Source organism: Quercus suber, unplaced genomic scaffold, assembly GCF_002906115.3.
Source record: "Quercus suber isolate HL8 unplaced genomic scaffold, Cork oak 2.0 scaffold_8, whole genome shotgun sequence".
Taxonomy (NCBI): domain Eukaryota; kingdom Viridiplantae; phylum Streptophyta; class Magnoliopsida; order Fagales; family Fagaceae; genus Quercus; species Quercus suber.
In genome coordinates, this window is record NW_027069474.1 from 2,036,460 (window position 1) to 2,060,161 (window position 23,702).

At 32.4% G+C, this 23,702-nt stretch overlaps 2 protein-coding genes across 2 annotated transcripts; both read right to left on the reverse strand.

Moving 5' to 3' along the window:
• Window positions 1-362: 362 nt before the first annotated feature.
• LOC111993869 (calmodulin-binding receptor-like cytoplasmic kinase 2) lies at window positions 363-9,485 on the reverse strand. Its single transcript, XM_024025692.2, has 6 exons — window positions 9,050-9,485; window positions 8,270-8,499; window positions 7,901-8,069; window positions 7,306-7,395; window positions 6,663-6,961; window positions 363-1,002 (listed from the first exon to the last, which is right to left on the reverse strand). The coding sequence occupies exons 1-6, from the start codon at window positions 9,414-9,416 to the stop codon at window positions 685-687; spliced, it is 1,473 nt and encodes a 490-aa protein (XP_023881460.2). The 5' UTR covers window positions 9,417-9,485; the 3' UTR covers window positions 363-684.
• Window positions 9,486-13,587: 4,102 nt separating this feature from the next.
• LOC111993877 (probable anion transporter 4, chloroplastic) lies at window positions 13,588-19,269 on the reverse strand. Its single transcript, XM_024025705.2, has 9 exons — window positions 18,694-19,269; window positions 17,769-17,995; window positions 17,221-17,587; window positions 16,740-16,784; window positions 16,495-16,641; window positions 15,741-15,878; window positions 15,616-15,649; window positions 14,304-14,483; window positions 13,588-13,917 (listed from the first exon to the last, which is right to left on the reverse strand). Exons 1-9 carry the CDS (start codon window positions 19,147-19,149, stop codon window positions 13,910-13,912), a joined length of 1,602 nt encoding a protein of 533 aa, XP_023881473.1. The 5' UTR covers window positions 19,150-19,269; the 3' UTR covers window positions 13,588-13,909.
• Between the last annotated feature and the right edge of the window lie 4,433 nt (window positions 19,270-23,702).

The following is a 23,702-nucleotide window of genomic DNA, read 5'->3' on the forward strand; positions in this document are numbered from 1 at the left end:
ATCTTCCCTATAAGGAGAAGATCTGTCCACCACGTTTTGGACTCTAAAAAAGATGATTTCTACAAGGAAAAGACTTGGATGCCAAGTCTAAGAGGAAAAACTTTCGACTATTATAAAAGCCCCAATACTCTCACCAATAGAGGTACGCATTATCTACCATCTCTAGCACTCTAGAGTTGTGAGAATACTTTCTGACTTAACTTTCGGAGGGTATTTGGCTGGCACCACACCGGCGCCCTTTGATAGGTTTTCTTCTTTGTATTGTGTAAGTTTACGTTCGAGCGCGAAGGTATCGTGTGACTCACTAGTAAATTTCCTAGCTTCATCAATACTGATACCATATATGATTTGCAAGAAATCTCAATGAACAAATCTAACTTCTTCATATCAAACTTTCAAATAGTCCACATTGTACACATGTCTCACTTTCTATTATAATCAAACGAAGGTTGTCTTCTTCCTCATGCTATATCATTGGGAGTACAAACAATTTGGCATCTACATTACATATCCTCCTAGACTCAAAAAGAATGAACAGTCTCTTTGAACTAATAACATTTGATTTTTTTTTTCTTTTTTAAAGCTTGCTTTGCCCTAAGCTAACCTCTGGGTTTATACACAAAAGAAAAAATTGCAAAGATGCAGGATAACATTCTTTATCTTAAATTCACACTTGCCGCTCGATCAGGCAGAATCAAATTTGATGTACTCACCATCTTCAATACTAAAAGATCCCTGGGCATCTCTCTCAGGAAATTTTGCAGAACGATGAGAAATAAGAGGAGAAGGAGGAGGAGGAACAAATCTTTCTTTAAAATCTTTTCGTATTTCCCATAATTCCTCAGCACATTTTTTCATGGAAGGTCTTGATTTTCTCAAAGGTGCAAGGCATGTTTGAGCTAATTTGAGTACCTTCTCCACTGCCATGTTTGATGCCGGGCACCTATTCAGCCTTGGATCCATGGCAAGCACAACCTCTCCATCTTTCAATTTCTGAATAGCCTGCAAACATGAATTTGTTTATCTCATTCTGAGTTTCTTTGACATGTCATATATCATAATATTAAGCGAGTCTTTGAAATTATAAGAATTTCCATTACTAATTCAGTTATTATAATAATAAATGTTCGAAGATATAGTGCAACGCTATGCAAGTTTATTCTCCTTATTGACTAACATGGCAAGGCCCTTTTATAATTCAAAACAAAATGCGTATATATTTTCTGTTGTTTTCATAACTAATGCCATTTGATGTTGTTCATAATAGGAGCTGAAAAAGTATCACTTCCTAACCAACATAAGCTAATAGGTTTAATATTTGAGTTTAAAATGATTATAAAGTAAAACTTAAGTTGTTTGTCAGCGTAAATGGTGAAGAAGCTGCATTAAATGGCTCTCAGTTGATGGCAGAGGATTGGTTGCACCCTTGAGCCAAAAAGACATAGAGAGTATTGAATTATTATTATTATTATTATTTTTTGGAGGTGAGGCTCTGAAGCTTTAGCACAAAACAAATAGAGAGCAGAGACATAATGCGGTGCATTTGAGAAAAAGCTCAGCCATTGTTATTCAAGCATAGAGGGGGTTGGGTTTTTGCTTCAGCTATTATTAGAAGCAAGCAACAGAGAAGTTTGAGCTGAGGTTGAGCTCTTAAGCTCTGTAACCAAATTTGTGAAGAAAACCAAAAGTGAGATTTTGCTAGTTTATCCCACTTCTCTCTCAATTTGTTTCTTGATCTCATGCATTTGTTCTTGCATCCCCTTGATATACCCAATATCCTAAAAGAATCATGCCTAGTGCTTCAGAGAAATACCCATTTTATTAGCACAATCATATTTCATTCCTATGGAGAGTGCTAGAGAAATTGAAACCATAGAGCCAAATATCTAGTGAGGTTCACTGCAGTCAAATCTTCAGGGAGGTTTCTTGGAGTGCCAGAGGTTTTGGCTTGGAGGAATTCAACATATAAGGATTCCAGAGGTTCTGGGACCATCAAGGTAGAAAAGCAAGCGGAGTGTTGGCAGAGGTTGCATAGAATTTAGGCTACAAAGGATTTGTTAGTCACTGACTATTGTAACTGTTTCTTATATAGTGGATTTTCTTTGAGAATGTTTGTGTTGCCGTAGTGGTTTTTCCATTGGAAATGTTTTCCTTTCATTTTTCACTTTGTAAGCAAATCAGGTATGTATATTGTGATACCTGATGATTGTCTCTAAGACACAGGAGCAGGACATATGAAGGGATAGATGAGACTGGTCATGGCAACTATAATGAGTTCATGTGATGAATGTCTCATATGCAATACTAGAAAAAAGGTGGATGAGACTGATGATTGTCTCATATGAATGTTTTCCTTTCATTTTTCACTTTGTAAGCAAATTAGGTATACATATTGTGATACCTGATGATTGTCTCTAAGACACAGGAGCAGGACATATGAAGGGATAGATGAGACTGGTCGTGGCAACTATAATGAGTTCATGTGATGAATGTCTCATATGCAATACTAGAAAAAAGGTGGATGACAGCAGAGGTTGAATGATGCGACTCCAGTTTTATGTAGGAAGTTCCATATGGCAAATGTCTACAAAAAGTGACAGGAAATGTTTGATCTTTTCATCTTGATGATATAATAGTTTAATACGTCAAATGTATTATTATTTTCTTCTGGTAACTAAGACTGTGTCAAGCAGATAACCTAGAATTGATCTGGTCAACCTTGAGTTTAGATTTGGTTAAGATAAGTTTTTTAAACTTGAAAGAAGTCAAAAGTGAAAATTTATAAATAATGCATCATCATGAAGATGAATGCAACTGACAAGCCAGTTTATAATTGCATGAGCAATGGATTGTGACTGCCGGGGCATATCCAACCTTTGGGCATTATGAATTTAGGCCTTATTTTCAACTTGTAAAAAGTAAAAACAGGATCAAGACTGTTATATGCATTTTTCTGCTTCTAGATTGGTTTCTACCCTCTCTTGCTTTTCCATCAAGGCATCGCTAAACAAACTTCCTATATTTTGTTTTGAATAGAATGCTTTCTTATGATATTTTAGCATTTCCATCAATTCTCTGATTAACCAAGGTACATGTGCAGTATATGAATCAGCAGTTAACACAAAAAACACAAACTACTAGTACTGCATATTGATTATACAAAGTGAAATCATATATTGTATCATAAAAAGTGTGTTTAGTCGTAGATACAGGTGTGTCTTACACGCTGTGATTGCACCAAATGGATGCCCTCTCTCTTTTTATTTATATTTTATTTTTCATTTTTCTTATCCTTTCACATATGTGCCACACTATGAGTATATTAAAATTATTAACAAAGTTTGTTCTAAATGAAACTCTATAGTCAATGTTTAAGGAAGTGAAAGGATATTACTTCCATTAGAATTATATTACCAAAAGTTTCTAAAAATTGAAGAGTTTTCATTATTTATTTTAATAATCTACCAGGTGTCTCAATGAAAGAAATACATGTCATATGATTTTCTTTTGCTATATAGTGCATTATAGGTACAAATTAATTATTAAATAATTTGCTTTAAGTAAAACTCTACTACAAAATTTTCAAGAAATTTAAGATATTCCTTCATTTAAAACTTAATTATCAAAAGTTTTGAGAAATTTAAAAAGTTCAGCTATTTTTTTGGAAGTTATTTAATATTTTTATTATAATTTTTGGTTTTAACAAAAACTCGGTCATACACATTGTGCTTTACAGTGTAATTTAAAGCAATATTTGTTGTTTAAATTTTATTATCCATTTTATTGTTCAATTTAAATTTTATTATTGAATTATTTTGTTTAATTTAAATATAGTTTTTATTATGCATGGCACAAAATCAGTAGTATCAACTATCAAATCTACTTATATGTGACTTTAAACATTATATGGTCTTAATTAAATTATTTTCAACTCTTAAAATCATATAACTAGGCATGGCTTTCTATTTTGTACTTAAATAAAGAAAAATAAAAAAGGCATGGCTTGCATTGTGTTTAAAGCAATAGTTATGCTGTAACTAATTCATTAGATACTTGGAAAATTTGGCACATCTTGATGCAAATAAGGCTACTTCAGAAAATTACTAGGTAGTATTTGTAGTATTTCTGGGATGACAGAATACTTACCCATCTTATTGTTACTCGCTCAAGCGTTGGTCTCATTTTTTTTTTTTTTTTGGAGGAGAGGCTCTGAAGCTTTAGCACAAAACAAATAGAGAGCAGAGACGTAATGCTGTGCATTTGAGAAAAAGCTCAGCTATTGTTATTCGAGCATAGAGGGGGTTGGTTTTTCGCTTCAGCTATTATTTGAAGCAAGCAACAGAGAAGTTTGAGCTGAGGTTGAGCTCTTAAGGTCTGTAACCAAATTTGTGAAGAAAACCAAAAGTGAGATTTTGCTAGTTTATCCCACTTCTCTCTCAATTTGGTTCTTTATCTCATGCATTTGTTCTTGCATCCCCATGATATACCCAATATCCTAAAAGAATCATGCCTAGTGCTTCAGAGAAATACCCATTTTATTAGCACAATCATATTTCATTCCTATGGAGAGTGCTAGAGAAATTGAAACCATAGAGCTAAATATCTAGTGAGGTTCACTGCAGTCAAATCTTCAGGGAGGTTTCTTGGAGTGCCAGAGGTTTTGGCTTGGAGGAATTCAACATATAAGGATTCCAGAGGTTCTGGGACCATCAAGGTAGAAAAGCAAGCGGAGTGTTGGCAGAGGTTGCATAGAATATAGGCTACAAAGGATTTGTTAGTCACTGACTATTGTAACTGTTTCTTATATAGTGGATTTTCTTTGAGAATGTTTGTGTTGCCGTAGTGGTTTTTCCATTGGAAATGTTTTCCTTTCATTTTTCACTTTGTAAGCAAATCAGGTATATATATTGTGATACCTGATGATTGTCTCTAAGACACAGGAGCAGGACATATGAAGGGATAGATGAGACTGGTCATGGCAACTATAATGAGTTCATGTGATGAATGTCTCATATGCAATACTAGAAAAAAGGTGGATGACAGCAGAGGTTGAATGATGCGACTCCAGTTTTATGTAGGAAGTTCCATATGGCAAATGTCTACAAAAAGTGACAGGAAATGTTTGATCTTTTCATCTTGATGATATAATAGTTTAATACGTCAAATGTATTATTATTTTCTTCTGGTAACTAAGACTGTGTCAAGCAGATAACCTAGAATTGATCTGGTCAACCTTGAGTTTAGATTTGGTTAAGATAAGTTTTTTAAACTTGAAAGAAGTCAAAAGTGAAAATTTATAAATAATGCATCATCATGAAGATGAATGCAACTGACAAGCCAGTTTATAATTGCATAAGCAATGGATTGTGACTGCCGGGGCATATCCAACCTTTGGGCATTATAAATTTAGGTCTTATTTTCAACTTGTAAAAAGTAAAAACAGGATCAAGACTGTTATATGCATTTTTCTGTTTCTAGATTGGTTTCTACCCTCTCTTGCTTTTCCATCAAGGCATCGCTAAACAAACTTCCTATATTTTGTTTTGAATAGAATGCTTTCTTATGATATTTTAGTATTTCCATCAATTCTCTGATTAACCAAGGTACATGTGCAGTATATGAATCAGCAGTTAACACAAAAAACACAAACTACTAGTACTGCATATCGATTATACAAAGTGAAATCATATATTGTATCATAAAAAGTGTGTCTAGTCGTAGATACATGTGTGTCTTACACGCTGTGATTGCACCAAATGGATGCCCTCTCTCTTTTTATTTATATTTTATTTTTCATTTTTCTTATCCTTTCACATATGTGCCACACTATGAGTATATTAAAATTATTAACAAAGTTTGTTCTAAATGAAACTCTATAGTCAATGTTTAAGGAAGTGAAAGGATATTACTTCCATTAGAATTATATTACCAAAAGTTTCTAAAAATTGAAGAGTTTTCATTATTTATTTAAATAATCTACCAGGTGTCTCAATGAAAGAAATACATGTCATATGATGTTCTTTTGCTATATAGTGCATTATAGGTACAAATTAATTATTAAATAATTTGCTTTAAGTAAAACTCTACTACAAAATTTTCAAGAAATTTAAGATATTACTTCATTTAAAACTTAATTATCAAAAGTTTTGAGAAATTTAAAAAGTTCAGCTATTTTTTTTGGAAGTTATTTAATATTTTTATTATAATTTTTGGTTTTAACAAAAACTCGGTCATACACATTGTGCTGTACAGTGTAATTTAAAGCAATATTTGTTGTTTCAATTTTATTATCTATTTTATTGTTCAATTTAAATTTTATTATTGAATTATTTTGTTTAATTTAAATATAGTTTTTATTATGCATGGCACAAAATCAGTAGTATCAACTATCAAATCTACTTATATGTGACTTTAAACATTATATGGTCTTAATTAAATTATTTTCAACTCTTAAAATCATATAACTAGGCATGGCTTTCTATTTTGTACTTAAATAAAGAAAAATAAAAAAGGCATGGCTTGCATTGTGTTTAAAGCAATAGTTATGCTGTAACTAATTCATTAGATACTTGGAAAATTTGGCACATCTTGATGCAAATAAGGCTACTTCAGAAAATTACTAGGTAGTATTTGTAGTATTTCTGGGATGACAGAATACTTACCCATCTTATTGTTACTCGCTCAAGCGTTGGTCTCCTTGATTCAATGGGTTGTCTTCCAGTCATCATTTCTACAAGCAATACACCAAAGGAGTAAACATCACTCTTGTCAGTGAGTTGATTTGTCCTGAGGTAGTCAGGATCCAAGTAGCCTACTGTTCCTTTGATTTGAGTTGAAATATGACTTGCATCAGGATCGTTTGCAGCCAATCGTGCAAACCCGAAGTCTGCCACTTTGGCACGCAGTTTCTCTGTTATGAGGATGTTTGACGCTTTTATATCTCTGTGGATTATTGGATGATCTGTTAATTACATAAAAGAAGTTCAGATCTTCAAGTGTTGTCACCAAAAAAGAAAAGAAAAAAGGTCTTGCAAAGAGTTTTGTTCTTGACCAAGGAGTACACTTCTCAAAAGGCCTACGTTTTACTTTTAAATGATTCTTTATTTTTCAAAATGTAACAAGTGGAAAATTCCCAAGGATTTAATTGTTTGGATCTGTATATTATAAGTCCATAAATTGGTATCAGATGGAGAGTAAAATTACTAAACTCTTAGAAATCTTTGCACTATTCCATGAATATGAAGTTGCTTAATGTTAATTTTTGGAGCTTAAGTGGCCCAAGTTTCAACCAAGTTCTATGCATACCTGTGTACATGTGAAGGTAGGTAATTGCATGGGCAATATCTATTGCAATCTCCAGCCGCTCTGCCATTTCAAGTCCGTTTCCCAGTTTACCTGCATAAAAAGATGATTAATCTTTTCATTTTCTTTTCCTAGTTAACATTTCAGCTGTTAATTGAGCAACTGCACTTTCTGCTCATAGGTAAACGGTTCAAGTAATTGTTACAAAAAAAAAAAAAAAAAATCATAAGATCCAACCAAATGCTCAAGTATCTGAAGTGAATTGGAGTTTCGGCATTGAGAGTGAAGCCAAAACTTTATCACATGATTCTCTTCTTACAGGAAACAAAGATTTTCCAGTCAATAAGAATGAAAGAAAGAGCTAGTTCTTTAGTGTAGAATCATACTGTTAGAATGAATTTTCTTTCATTTCTTTTTCTCATTTGATTTATACTGTTCTTCTGCTTAATGGAATTGGACAAAAGCTCAACAGGAATTAGTTGTGAACTATTTAGTTTTTCACATACAGCACACATGTATACTTGACTTCTGCTTATGTTTTCCTTGATTCTACTCACAATTATCCTTCAGAGTTATAAATAGTTGTTGCTTGACTTACCATCTAAATGTTCCCGAAGTGTTCCGTTGCTGATGTATTCAACCAGAATCATCTGCTCATCTCCATGCTCCAGATATCCATATAACCTCACCAAATTTAGATGCTCAATCATTGACAAGGTAAGTATTTCATTCTTGAACTCCAATGATAAACGCTTGTCATACTTGTTCTGCACATATTTTCAAGTTGTTATGCTCACCAATGGCAAATGACCTATATTTATACTTCTAATACATTTTTGTCCCTTAATCACATCAAATCATTAGCTTTAAACATGACAATTCAAGTGATATTTTATAGTTAGGTTTTACATTGTATCTAGTATTAAAACATTATCAATCAAAGGCACCACTATTAATCTTAGTATACCTGTTTCATGCGCTTTATTGCAACTAGTCTTCCATCTTTGAGCCTCCCCTTGTACACTGTTCCAAACGCACCTTCCCCAATTTTATTAGCCGGAGAGAAATTTTCGGTTGCCTTAAAAATCTCTTCCAAGGAGAAATTCCCAACTTGGCCATTGGAAACAACAGATGAACAACGTGAAGTAGAGGACGCGTATGTTGATGAACTTTTAAGGCTGCTTTCTGAAGAGAAATCTGTTGAAACAGCAAAGCATAGGAAATACGAGTGAATTGGTGCCCATTTACAAGAGATATTATTAGTTAAGAAATTCTGGCTTCTTTAATAATGATAATGCTTTCATTATAGTTTCATGAATCGACAAGACTGTTATAATAATGATTAAATAATTAAAATTACCATTTTCCTACCGCTTATGCTTTTGGGACACAGAAATATATCATATTAAGATTCTCTCCACTTGAAATTGATCCATTTCATGATCCTAATTAAATTTTGAACAAATCTAAAGGTGCATCCAGTACCACTTCATTAAAAATTTTATATGACGTTACACTTAGTAAATTGTTAGATCCAACAAATAAATTTATCATGGTATAAGAGTAGGTAATCTGAGTTCGAACCCTGACTCACTATAAAATATTGGTGCTGAAGTTGTAACTTATATATAAAGCTATACAGGTAGGACTAAGGAGGTGTTATTTTGACCAATGTAGATGACTATAAGATGTTTTCCCTGAGGTTCCAATACTATAATTTAGAACAAAATGAAATCAGAAAACTTACAGGAAGTTCCTCTTATTGGAGCTGTATTTCTGCTGAAATCAGGTACAAGAATCTCTTCTGGGTGGTTTTGCTTTCTCCGCCTGAAAAGTTTGGTGAAAACTCCAGAAACTCTCTTGGCTGCACCTTTGACATAATCCAAGACAGAGCTGTGAGTTGTATGATTGTGCTTGTTTGTGTAACCATGTTGCAGGTTCAAGTTCTGTCTTCTTTGGTTTGAGGGTGATGGAAAGTTAAGGGGGCTTGGACCATTCTTCATCTGTAGAGAAAATGGACTTTTGGGTTTTTGTGAGTTTGTGAGTTTGATCATATCATTTCCCCAAAGATTTGAGGTGGAATGGTCTTGTTGTTGGCTTGGTTGGTTGCTCATGTTGTTGTCATATTTAATGTGAGTGAGACTGGTTCAAGCAACTCATGCCATGGTTGTTATTTACTCGTTTATAATTTTACAGTAACGTTGAAAAATAAACTATGACATGGCCGCACGACAGAATTCTAAATTATTAAATTTTGAATTAATCAATGAAGTTAAAAAACTTCTGAATTCGTCCTGGTTTCTTTAGTTGAAGGTTCCAATTTTGGGGGGCTGACTTTGATGACACAGAAGAGAATGTCAAAGTTGGTGAATTGGGATGCATTGGCGCTATGGGCTGGGGCTGGGCTGGTTTGTACGACTGTACATTATAAGCCCATTGTAATAAACATTAAACAATATATGTGGATAACTAGATCAACGCGGGAAAGACAATGTCACATGACATGTGCAAATGGGTTTTATTTTGCTTTTGCACTTTTGCTTACAAGAGTCAAGAAGCAGGTGAGGAATTTGATTCCAGGTTGTCCCCCCTCCCCCTCAATGAGGGGCACCCGAATATCACTGAGTTATGAATTCTTAGCATACACTATAATAAATCATACACTATATAATAAAAGTTGAGTTTAGAAGCCGTAACTGCACCATATAACTTCACCAAATTGCAGAAATTTTGTTAAATTTTTAAAAATATATAATTTTTATTTATTCTTATTTTCTTCTCCTATAATTTCTAAGTTGATAAAAATTTTAATTTGAATACAATCTAAATTCGTCATCTAATCCTTTTATTATTAATTTATCTATAATTTCTAAGTGATTTATTTAATTAGCAATAGGAGATCTACTTCATTTATGATTTATGAGTTCTAGCATTAGAATTTTAGTTTCACACTAATTGTTCATGTCAACATTAATTATTAAAAAAAAAAAAAAAAAACAATCATAGTACGTGTATACAACTACTAATATCAACCTTTAATTTTATTTTTTATTTTTTTAAAACACCTCATGGATAGACACAAAATTGTAATTGTTATCTTTTTTTTTTAAGTTACATATGATTCTTCATCTAATCCTTTTATTTCTTTTACATAAATTACATTACTACACATCCAAAAACAGCAACGTTATTAATATTTTTTAGATTTTCTTAAAAAAAAAAAACATAAATTATATTGTAATCTAAAAAAAACTTAAATTATGTCGTATATATACATTAAAATCAATTTAATATTATATATGTTAAAATCAACTTAAAAATTTTAGCATTATTAGTTCATATTTTTTATATTTTCAAAAAAAAAAATATAGATGTAATATTTTGTTCTTATCTTATTTTCCTATAATCCACACTTCCACAAATTACATTAGTATTAGACTTTTTATTCATATCAACTTTTTCAATGTAGAGTGTGTATATATCAAATAATTCATAATAAATACTTACTCTATGATTTTTTTTTTCTTCTCTTCTTCTACTTACAACCCTATAGGAATGTATTTGTTTCCACTAATTTTTTATATATTTGTTTACTCTAATTTCTTTCATCAAATTGAATAAGTTTTGTGTATTTTTTGTCTTTTGTTTAACCTAAATTTATTAAGTTTTATTTGATTCATATGGTTATGGTATCAATTATTAATAAATTTGCTGATAAATTGTTCTATCTATTTTATTATTTAATTTTACTTAAATTCAAAAATGTTTTCCTATTTTATTTAGTTTATACATGATTCTTGATTAAGCTGTGATTACGTCAAGTAACTTCACCAAATTGCATATTTTTTTTTTAGATTTTAAAGAAAATAATTATGATTTTTTTTTTATCTTATCTTCTTCTTCTATAATTTCTAAGTTGATAAAAATCTTAATTTGATTACAATTCAAATTTTAATCATTTTATTATTAATTTATTTTTTTTCTATTTTTTTTTCCTCTTCATAGTCATACATGGTTACTTCTTTTTTTCTTTGGATTAAAAAATAAAAAAAATAAAAAAAAAAACCAATGTGCATAGTTAGGAACTTAGGAAGAGTTAGACATGTGCATGAGTTGAAGAGTTATAACTTATATCTATTTGATTATTGAGATAAACCACTCTTCATTGTGATTTTTTCCTCTTCACACATGGTTAACTTTTTTTTCTTTTGGTTTTTACGTGAATAGAAAGAGTTACATACACATTGGAATATAAATACACATCCAAGTCTACTTGGTAACCCCATAATTTCATTTGTTTATTTATTAAAAAAAAAAAAAGATTCATTATCTGATTTTTTGTATTTCTGATAAGTTAAGTCTTTTTCTATAGAGACAAACCAACTAGAGAGAAACATTCATAGCTAGGACCCTCTGAAATTATCATGTTAGAATTATGGGTGCCATTTACATGAATTGAAAAATTATTATAATTATTATTATTTTTTGAGATTATATATTAGATGAAGACTTTTGAATCCTAATTGAGTTAGAATTTCTAATATATATATATATATATATAAAGAGAGAGAGAGAGAGAGAGAGAGAGAGAGAGAGAGAGAGAGAGAGAGAGAGAGAGAGAGAGAGAGAGTGTTTTAATTTAGTGTATTCTTCTTTTTTTATGGCTTCTTTTTTTGATATAAAGTAGACACACTACTTATTATTCTAATCAATTCTCTCCCCCATTACCAATAATTCTCCTTCTCTCATAATTTGTGAAATCCATATTGGAATGCTTTGTCAAACCTACCATCCACGCTTTATCAAACCTACCATCCACACTATTACAAGTATGTATTTCTCTTCTTCGTTTTTGTGTTTATATATATTTAAGGTTTTGCTTATGAGTCATAAAGACAATTTTAAATTCATGAAATCCATTATATATTGTGTTATGTTTATATGTGCTTATTACCGTTTTATTTTTGTTCAAATCTCCTTTATAAGTTCAAAGTTTTTAATCTAATTTTTTTAGATAAGTAATTTAATTATATTATTGAAGTAAATTGTTTGATTTACATATACTTTTCTATTAAGCTGTGCATCGCATAGGCATAACATTAGTAATTAAATAAAACTTGGTTGTTGAGTGACATAATTAAAATTTAAGTACAGTAGCTTCAATACATTAGATACTCTAATTGAATTTAAACACTTAAGTGGATTGAATTTAACTATCTTTGAACCGATAACATTGTTTGTGTTTTATTGGTTAATGTAACCAGGTATTTGAATTTAATTGACTAACCTAACATATTGCACCTAAAGTATTGAATTTAAATTTTTTTTTTTTTAATTGTTATGAACATGAATATAATAATAACTTATTAGTTATTACCGCTCAAAGAATTAATGCTTTGGGGGACCTAGACGGTAAAAAAAGATGTGAACGCTTCTTTAGGTGAAACAAGCACTTCAACCTAAAACGCTTCTTTAGGTGGTTCTTTTTTTCTTTTGTTTTGGAAAGCTTCTTTAGATTAGGTGAATTAAGCATTTCAACCTGAAGAGCTGTAAACGAGCTGTAAACGCTTAGGTTAGGTGAGTTGAGCAATAGCCTAACTTCAAAGCCATCCAGAATCCAGTGATTTCAAGCCATGGAAGTTTCCAGCAATGGGAAGCAAGCACATGTTTGCGTTGAACTAATTTCAAACCGTCTGGACAATGAGGGTTTGAATTCAAGACCTATTATTCCACACCAAAACCCCACCCGTGAGGCTGAGTGGTTGTGCATGTGCTTATTTGTTATTTCTTACTTTTAATCTAATAGCCTGACTAAGTCCTTCCTTCATATATCCTAGATCATATGCAGTAAATCATAGCTCGGTGTGTGATATCATGGCGTTGAGTATTGGGCCCCAAAATCTTTAATTCTCTGTACTTTTCGGCCATTGCTTATGCTTAAAGCCTATACGAAACTCCATTTTCATGTTTATTTTCATTCTCCACGAACCTCTTCCCCCTCTTGAGAATTTTTAGGAAGAGGGGACTGAAGCCTGTTCTCATCTTCCCATTTTATGGTTGATCCATGATACCTGATGAAATTAATTTTCCAGAACCAGCCCAGAATTTCGTGGGATAGTAAGATGCTTAATAAAATTTTAACCGCTATTACATATTAGCTACCTGAATCAGGAATAAAATTCTCAATCTCACCAACTCTTGTTGCTTGTCTTTTGGGTTCATCACCTCAAAACATTGTGAAACACTTTTAAACAAAAAATTCTACGGCTCTTCTGAGAAAGCTGGTTGAGATGGAGGAAGATGTGACTTCTCCAAATAAATTGAGAAATCTTTATTTGAATATGGGGAGAAGTAAGGAAAAATAACTGTGGATGATCCCAGTACAAAACCTCCTTGGAAGATCTACATTTGGTAGAATTAAGGGGAAAAAAAGAAGTAAAGAAATTAAGAAAGAAAAAAAAATCCATCCACTGTACATCACTTTGAACCTGCACACTGCACTCGCCTCCTGCTTGGAGAAAGGGGGAGAAGGAGGAGGAAAAATCCCACTTTTCAACATTTTTAACCATCCTTCAGGTCCAATCCTTACAGTTGACCATACAAACCATCAACCACCTATGGGGTGTAGCAAGAGTCTTAGGATCTCATCATCTCACAAAAGAAACTGTTTAGCAATAATATAATATATAGTCCACTAGGAACATTAAAAAAACGTGAGTGAGAGTTCTTAACTACGCATAAGAAAACTAGAACATAGTGGTAACACATTCTGTTAATGCTGCATTAGTTTTTACATAGAATGTACTAACATATGAGAATATCATGGAATTAAAGTTCTTTCATATATCATCTGAATGCTTTGCCAGTGAAACTATTAATAGTGTCCATAAGATATTATGTTTAAGTAACACTATCCAGAAATAACCAAAACATAAATTTAGAACTCCAGAGGGAAAAATAAGCAAGTTCAAAGAATTGACATAACTAGGTATGAAACAGACCTGTTTCATCAAAATTAACTCTCTCTCCAGTAGAAAACAGGATGTAGAAAAGGGCAGAAAGAAAATATAAGATTGATGTGAGCAACAGAAATCCTTGGAAAGAACCCACCAGCTCAACAAAGAAACCAGTTCCAACTGTCCCAAGAATAGCAGCCAATGTTCCACCTGTATTCGAAATTCCTAAAGCCACAATGAAGTTGTTATCATATATCACACCCTTATAAGGCTCAGAGACACTCAATACTTGATTTCTAGTCAGGTTCAAAGGCAAATCATATTTTTTGAATATTTATTCCATCTCTCTATATCTTATATCGAAAGCTCATGCATCAAGGAGGGGAACCTGAGATATTGTCAGTGGAAAAAGCCAAGCAGTACGCTTCACTCATGCACAGCATGTAGAAGCTACTCTTTAGTATACGGAATTGAGTTCAAAACAGGGGTGACTCCAGTATAATACCACAACTACAAAGTCTTAAGTCCCATACTTAGATGTGCCTATAGATTCTCAACAAATTAATCAGGGTTGGGCCATATGTATTCTTTTCTGCATACTATCCTATCCAAAATTATACTCTCCATCACATTCTTAATTAACATGACATTTTTTTACTAAGTGTGTGTTTGGAAGCTTTTATTTTGCTGCCAGCTCATTTGCCTAAAGGTCACATAAAAAGGAACTTTAAGCAAATAAGTTGGCTTCGTTGCTTAAAGTCACTTTTGTAGAAGCTACTCTTTAGTAAACGGAATTGAGTTCAAAGCAGGGGTGACTCCAGTATAATACCACAACTACAAAGTCTTAAGTCCCATACTTAGATGTGCCTATAGATTCTCAACAAATTAATCAGGGTTGGGCCATATGTATTCTTTTCTGCATACTATCCTATCCAAAATTATACTCTCCATCACATTCTTAATTAACATGACCCTTTTTTACTAAGTGTGTTTGGAAGCTTTTATTTTGCTGCCAGCTCATTTGCCTAAAGGTCACATAAAAAGTAACTTTAAGCAAATAAGTTGGCTTAGTTGCTTAAAGTCACTTTTGTCTCACCACATTCTTTGTTCTCTCTACTTGAATCAAGTCACTCTTTCTTACAATGCATTCAGCAATTTTTATACAATGTTTTTGTACTTATTTCACCGAGTGGAATTTTTAGAATATGTAATTTCACATTATCAAGAAGTTTTCAAAGGAAGTGTGATTCTGTAACAAAGCCTTTCAAAAGAATAGATTAGATCACATGTGAAGAACAGAAAAAGAATACATTAGATCAAACAAATTAGATATTGATGAGGTATAAGATAAAAGTACCATGCAGTACACCAGAATATTGTGGAGCGATCTCCTGGTAACAAATATTCAAAGTGGAAGGTTAGAGGGAAGTGAAACATCCATTCTAGCTTAAAATTAAAATCAAGAGTATTCACTGCATCAACCTGAAGATTCACAAGAAAGCCAGAATGACTAAAAGATTTCAGTCCAACAGCTAAAGTAAGCCAAGCAGAAGCGATTGATGGAGTTTTTGCTGAAGTTAAACCAATAAGAGCGATCCCAGGACCAACAAAACCTATTGACTGCAGAGAAGAAGCAGATTTAATATAATTTAACACAAAGTAAGGAAAAAATGGGCACTGGTTAATATACACAAAAGATGAAATAGAAAGATGAAATATGCCATCAACAACCAATTTTCCATCTTCAGTATCACTAGAAACGGGGAAAAGACAAAGAAAGGCAACCGTAACCAAGAAAGATATTGATGTTGCAACATGCCCATTTGTCCATTTCATTAGCTGTGACCAGAAATTTAATTCATGTTGAAGAAAATAAGTATTCAGGAAAGTTCCCTTCTAAAAGAAGTTCTAGTTTTACAGACTCACTTCCATGATATAGTAACTTGATTTTGATCAATATAAACTTTGGATCACAAAAGTTTTCCACATCACGAGATTAATTTACCATGCAACTCATATATATATATATATATATATAAGATCCTACGAGAGAGATTAATTACTTTTTGATATTAGCTTCTTCATTTTGATCTAATTTTCAAAGAAATACTAGTAGATATTACTTACTCCCTTGATTTCTTAATCAGATTAAAAGCAAGAACCTTTCAAATTAAGCATAAGAGTGAAAACTGACCTGGATTGCAAATTAAAGTAAGGATAAAGAAAAATGCTGCACCTGAAAGATCTTGCGAGTTAAAGTGACACTTGTACCACTTTGTATCAACATATCTGACCACAAACCACCAAAGTATCCCATGATAGCCATCACGCTCCATGGAACAGCACTAAACCATGCCGCTTGCCTGAGGTCAACGTGATATATCTGCAGATGAAATTGTAGTACATAGTAGGTAACATTCAAATAGGCATTGACCACCCTTAATAAAGAACCATAAATCATAGCCAATTATTTGGACTTACTGAGTTAAAATAAATGGGCATCCAGGAAAGAATAACAAAAAAACCCTGCAGAAAAAATAAAGAAGGATGAAACTTTGCATAAACACGCATAATCTACAAATAACAGTAATGAGATTGCATAGACATAGGGTGCATAAGAGATAGATGTATGCACAACACAAACACACCCACACACACTCAGCGCTTCCCTCTGCACCTGCTTAAATTAGTACTTCTGGGATTTATTCTACAGATATTGGGGGAAGAGGTGGAAACAAAGTTGGGACACACCTAAATGAACTTCTTCACCTTTCTTTGGGCACATACAATGGGCAGCAATATTAGGAAAAGGCTATTTTTAGGGCTGAGGAGACTCTTATCCAGGGCGGAGAACAATAGCTACCAGACAATACAATCATACCAATCGACTTATTTAGCATATATTAATAACATTCACAACATGATCCTTAGCAAAAACTAGTGCAAGATATGAATGCATTACCCAGCTATGCATGGCATTTGCAACAATTAGGGACCATGTTGGCAGTTTAGAAAGCAAGCGCCTGAAAGGAGGGATCACTTTTGTTGTCTTAGTTTTATTCTCTGTTGGAAAAGATTTCTGCCCCTTGTCCAATATGTACTCCAATTCATATTTTGATATCTGAGGGTTTCGTTCAGGAGTACTTGATGTTGCAGATAACCATACCAAAACCCACAGAAATCCAGATAATCCAAAAATCACAAACGGTCCAAATATTCCACCTTGTGACATGAGGATTGGAGAAAGTGTGAGTCCTATAGCACTTCCAAGCTGAAAACCAGCCATTGCAAGTCCAACAGCCCTGGCTCGTTCTGTTTTAGGGAACCATCTAAAAGACAAAGTTTAAACTTTTTCAACATTTTAGCTTGACCAACTTCTTAAAACCACCAAAATGGTCTGTTCAGGAACATATTATTTTTTCTTTTTTCTTTTTATTTTTAATAGGTAAATAAACATTGTCAATATATTGTTAATCATTGTGAAGAATTCAGTTTGTCAACTATCTATACCTTGAGACCATGTTGTTCATGCAAGGAAGAGCCACTCCTTCAGCGATGCCAAGCAGAGCTCGCATAGCAAGCAGGGCCCACAAAGAAGTCTCCGCAGCCCAGGGAGTTAGAAAAGTTGCTAGCGACCACAAAGCCACACCCCATGCCATGACTACCTTACCTCCGTAATAATCGACTAGAGTTCCTCCAGCTATTGGTGAAATCAGGTAACCCCACAAGAAAGACGACTGCCATAAATGTTTATCAATGAGTCAGGGGCAACTAAAATTTAAAAGAAGAAAAAATGTTATGGAAAAAAAAAATAATAATAATAATAACTATTCATTTTCAGAACCCATCAGCCAAGTCTGGACATTTAGTTCAATTACTTCATTGTGGAGTTTAATCGGCATGGTAAACTAAAAATTATCTGTTGAAAATTTCATCAACACATAAGCTACTTAGTTTTTTTAACACATCATTGGCATATCATTCATCATTATAATTATAATTCAAGTCTAACATTGAAGCCGCGAACAGTATCGTAGCTCAAAAAAAAAAAAAAAAAAAAATCTAACACTGAAGCCGAGAAACAAAATAAATAAACACGCACACACATAAAACCAATGTTTCATAATTTCTAGTTACCAATCCAAAATTTTCAATTATTATCTAGATTTTGCGAATTTGAACTTATAGCATTCGCTCGAGGATTATTGCTCTTTATTGTCATGCTAAGACGCTTAGGAGTCGAACCCAAGTCCATTACTGAACGAGCTAACTAGAACCCACAATAATCAATTCAGTTAATCACTTCCAATTTATTCTAAACTATTATAGAGAATTAAAAAAAAAAAAAAGTTTACACATTTAACATGCAAAAATATAATCGAAACTTCCAATAACGAACGAAATATCAATTTCTCAGCAACCAAACAGAAACCACCTGAACAATACCAGAGAAGGATCGGCTCCATCCACGAGAGAGCGATAACGGTACAATGGCCACGGACATGACAACTCGGTCGGCATTGCAAAGCGCCAGAGCCAAGCCAAGCATCGCCACCACTTTCACTCTCTCCGAAGTGATGAACTCGGCGAAGCTCGACGGAGGCGGAGTTCCCTCCTCCTCCTCCGGCGACGAATTGAGCCTGGCGGAATCGTCGGAAGAAACCCTAACTCGGGACGAGCGAGTTTGAATTCTGAGCCGAGGCGAAGAAGAAGTAGTAGGAGGAAGAGGAGGAGGAGGAGGAGTTAAAGAAACGTTTCTGAGGCATGCATGTGAGTTTGGTAATTCGGCGAAACGCGACGAGTGTTGGAATTTCGGACATTCGGGTTTGGTTGTTTCATTGAGATGAGTGTTTGGGAAAGCTGTGCGATGAAGAGGTATTGCAATGTTCATGGCGAGTTTTTTAGTCTTGAGCCCTCTCTGGTAGAGAGGAATAGAGAAATGCTTTATGTTAGTGCAGGTAAAATTTTAGAACCTTCCTCTCACATTTATGACATGTATCCCACTATAAATTTAACGAAAATGAAGGTGAAAGAGTAACGGAGGAGAGAGAAACTTGTAATGGATAAGATTATAAGGAAGAGAGACATGTCTATTAGAAAGAGAGACATACCTATTTTTGGAATAAGAATTAGGTATGAAATGTTATAAATAAGAATAATAAATAAAAATTTTATCAAAATATCAGTATTAATGAGTGTATTTTTTTTACCGTTAGATCTACTTAAATTCAATGGTTTAGAAAATGTATAACTTTATTTATAAATTTTTTATGAGAAAAATATTTTTTTTACTGGCAATTTTTTATATATATAAAAAATGAACAAAAGACCTGAATTCAAATCTCTTATACAACCATTAGAGACTTTACTAGTTGAGTTAACTAGAACCCACTAATCTTTAAAATAATTGTGAAAGTTTATTCAAATTTTTTTTATTATAAATAATTTGATAATTTTGGGTGGAGGATTTAAAGTTGTTTCTATTAAAAACACTATATATGTGTGTGTGTGTGTGTGTGTATATGTATCGTATACTATATAATAAAAGTTGGATTTAGATATCGTGGTTGTGCCAAGTGATTTTATCATATTACAGAAATTTTTTTAAATTTTAAAAAGAAAACATTTATATATTAAAAAAAAAATCTAATGCATCTTAAATTGCAGCAACAAAGATGTAGTGTAATCTAATTCTTCTTATTTTTTAGTTGCTACACTAAAAAAAAGGTCTAATACATCTTAAATGACAGAAATGCATTTTTCATCCCTACATTTTGACCCAATTCCCATTTTGGTCCCTAGTTTTTATTTTTACCACATTTAGTCCCTATTTTGAAAAATGCCACCCATTTCAATCCATACCGTTAGTTCCCTAACATAAATATTTTACATGGCTAACGGAGTGCATGTTAGCACTCAGAACGCCTACGTGGCCATTAAAATAATAATAAAAAATTTTAATTAACATTAAAAAAGTCCATGTCAGCTTTTAAATAAATAAAAAACACATTAGAAATTTTATAAAAAATTTGATAATTTCTAATTTCTTAAAAAATAAAATAAGATAATTAAATCATTTTTTTATTCTATTCATTAATATTTTTGAAGAACATCATCATGTACTTTCTATTCTTCCCTAAAACATGACTTATATTCTTAGCAAATTAATCCTTACTTTTCTTGTCTTTTATTTGTCTTCTTTTTCTTTTCTTTTTTCTTTTTTCTTTTTGCTTTTCATTATTTTATTAAGTATTTTCTTGGCAACCAAATGAATTCTCATTTATAAAGCCAAAAAATTCTAACACACACTCTGAGGAAAAACTTCAAACCCTAACACTACCTTATCAAACTGGTTCCCCTAGCCTTCCAAAACTTTCTTAAACCTTCCTCTCTCTCTCTCTCTCTCTCTTCCAAAACTCTCACAAATATATTTCGAACTCCATGGTCGGCCTCCTTCATTCATCACTATCGCCACCACCACAATAGGTGCTGGTTCTTTCTTTTCTTTCTTTGACCAACCCTCTCTCTATCTCTCGATTCGCTCAAACTCATACCCAAATGGCTCAAACTTAGACTCAAATGGCTCAAGCTCATCCTCTCTAGATTCTATCTCACAGATCAATGTCTCTCTCTCTTAGATTAGTGTTTTTCTCTCTCAGATGAGTCTCTGTCAGATTGGTGGGTATTTCTCTTTCATCTCTCTATCTCTCAGCTCGGTGGTGGAGATAGATGGTCGTGTATTCTGATGGTGGGTTTGTGAGTTGTGAGTTTTGTTGATCTGGGTTTGCGGGTTTGCGATGGGTTTGTGGGTTGTGATTCTGAAGTCCAGTTCAAGAGAATGGTGGGATCTTGAGGATGGTGGAGATAAGTGGGTTTTCAAGTTGTAGATCAGTGGGTTTATGGGTTCAAATTTATGGGTATGCAAATTGTTTTCTGCATTTGATTCCTGGGTTCGATTTTGGTTGGTGTAAGTTGATTTCTGGGTTTTGAATTTTGGTGGGTGTATGTTGATTTTTGGATTATGGTTGGTGTATGGTTATAAAGAAAGTACTAGAAAGACAAAGAAAAGAAAATAAGGATTAATTTACTAAAGACATGATAAACATGAACATGAACCGTCATGGGAATATCACAAAGAACATAAACACAAACATGATCTTCCAACAAAATAATGAAAAGAAAGAAAAGAAAGTTTTATTTTAATTATTTAATTATTATTTAAATAATTAAATAATAACTAAAATTTTATTTTATCTTAAAATAATTAAAGAAAAGTAAAAAGAATGACTTCGTTTTTAAAAATATTAAAATGGTAATGTGGCATTATTTAAATGCCAAATTATAATTTATTATTATTATTTTAATGGTCATGTAGGCGTTCTAAGTGCCAATAGTGCACTTCATCGGCCACATAGGATATTTTCGTTAGGAAACTGAAGTAGGAACTAAAATGGATGATGTTTTTCAAAATAGGAACTAAATATAGTAAAAGTAAAAAGTAGGGATCAAGATGGGAATCAGGTTAAAATGTAGGGATGAAAAATGCATTTCCGCCCATCTTAAATTGCAGCAACGTTAGACATAATGTAATCTAATTCTTAAAATAGTGACTTTTTTTTAGTGTAGTATTTGGTGGATTTAAGAAATCATTTATTAAAAAAAAAAAGTCTAATGGTGTAACTAATTCTTAAAGTAGTGACTCTTTTTTTAGTGTAGTATTCGGTGGATTTTATAAAACATTTGTACAAAAAAAAAAAAAAAAAGAGTCTAACGGTGTAATCCTTTTTTTTTTTAGAATCGTCTAATGGTGTAATCTAATTCTTAAAGTAGTGACTTTTTTTTAGTGTAGTATTCTCCATTCGGTGGATTTAAGAAAACATTTATAAAAAAAAGTCTAATGAATCTGCACCATTTCTCTATATCTTAAAATCTTATATCAAATATCACCGCATACCCTTGGTGTAATGATCACTCCACTATACTTGTGAAGTGTTAGGGGTAAGGGGACAGGGTTCAAGTCTTCGAGAGGAAATTTCACACACATATACACTTAGATTAGACTAGAGTAGAATTTTTATCTTGTATAAAAAAATTCTATATCAATTTCTTTTGTTAATTACTACTCTTTCTATAATAGGACTCTTTCTATGATTCTACTTCAACAAACCAAGTATGATAGGACTCTTCATTTATTTTTAAAACTTAGTTGTTGTTATCTTTTGTTTCTTCCTTCAATCTTTTTGCTAACATTGCACATATATCAGACTTCATTCTCTCAATTTCTTCTTCGTAACTGTTTTTTTTTTTTTTTTGGTAATAGGATTTGAACTCATGTTCTTGAGGCATCAAACGAACCAACTAGATTTGTTAAAGATGAAAACGATGTACACATATGGCTAAAGGATGTTTCCCAATAATTTGAAACCATGTCCTTGAATTAACATTTTTTTTTTGTATTTAATTTTCTTATTCTTTGTAAGACATTGATTTTATTGCATGTGTTTTTTTGATAAAGTTTATGATCGCTATTTTTTTTTTTTTTTTTCAGGGTTTGATATGGTATTTCATTGTGATTAGCAATATGTATTTTAAGAGCTTTAATCGGTAACATATATTCTTCCATGAATATACATTAAAGAGAAATTTTTGAGAAAATAAAATACTAAAATTGAAGAACCAAGCTGGTTGACTATATGAAGCCCACCTTGAAGAAGTAAATTAGTAACTATTTTTGTTGAGTTAAGATAATTAAACATTTTTATTCATTTTAAAAAACAATTTCGAAATTATATATAAAATAAATATCTTATACACACACACACACAAGTAATAACTTATTAAAAGAGTGCAATAAATATGTTTGTTTTTAGAATGCATAAGATGATTTATTCTTTTTTTTTTTTGTATATTATTTTTTGCCAATATCATGAAACAAAATTTGTAAGCTTTGCTTCAAATTTATGGGATTTGAATTTGTCATTAATTTTTGGGTAAATTGCAAATTACGCCTTTAAAATTTGGGAGTGTTTGGGTTTTACCACTTGTGTTTGGATTTTGCGAAATTTGTCATTATTTTAAAATTTTTTAATAATTTAGATTGTTCTTATTACTGAATTGAGGTTTTCACTTAAATATGATTTCAAATATTATTTTGGATAGTTTTTAATTATTAAATTCAAGGTGTTTCTATTTAAATATTGTAAGGACTCAGTTTGGATTGGACCCAGAAAAAGGATGGGTTTCTTGCCCAACAAGCCCAAACAATACATTTTTAAAGAGTGGGATGAAGAATTAGGCCCTAACAGACAGGCAACTCTAAAAACAAAAATTCCAACCATTGGAGGTCGAGGCATCCAAGCAGCTCCTTAAGGTCGCTCCTCGGCACTCATCTGAGGAGCTTCCTCACTTTCCCTTTTTCTTTTTCTTCCTCCCCCCCCCCCTGTT

Coding starts and splice junctions, on each gene's coding strand:
- LOC111993877 (XM_024025705.2), bottom strand. CDS start 19,149: ATGAACATTGCAATACCTCTTCATCGCACAGCTTTCCCAAACACTCAT. Junction 17,588..17,768: donor ATGAACAACATGGTCTCAAG/GTATAGATAGTT, acceptor TTTGTCTTTTAG/ATGGTTCCCTAAAACAGAAC. Junction 15,650..15,740: donor GCTTTCTTGTGAATCTTCAG/GTTGATGCAGTG, acceptor ATTTGTTACCAG/GAGATCGCTCCACAATATTC.
- LOC111993869 (XM_024025692.2), bottom strand. CDS start 9,416: ATGAGCAACCAACCAAGCCAACAACAAGACCATTCCACCTCAAATCTT. Junction 8,500..9,049: donor TCCAATAAGAGGAACTTCCT/GTAAGTTTTCTG, acceptor CTGTTTCAACAG/ATTTCTCTTCAGAAAGCAGC. Junction 8,070..8,269: donor CAATAAAGCGCATGAAACAG/GTATACTAAGAT, acceptor AAATATGTGCAG/AACAAGTATGACAAGCGTTT.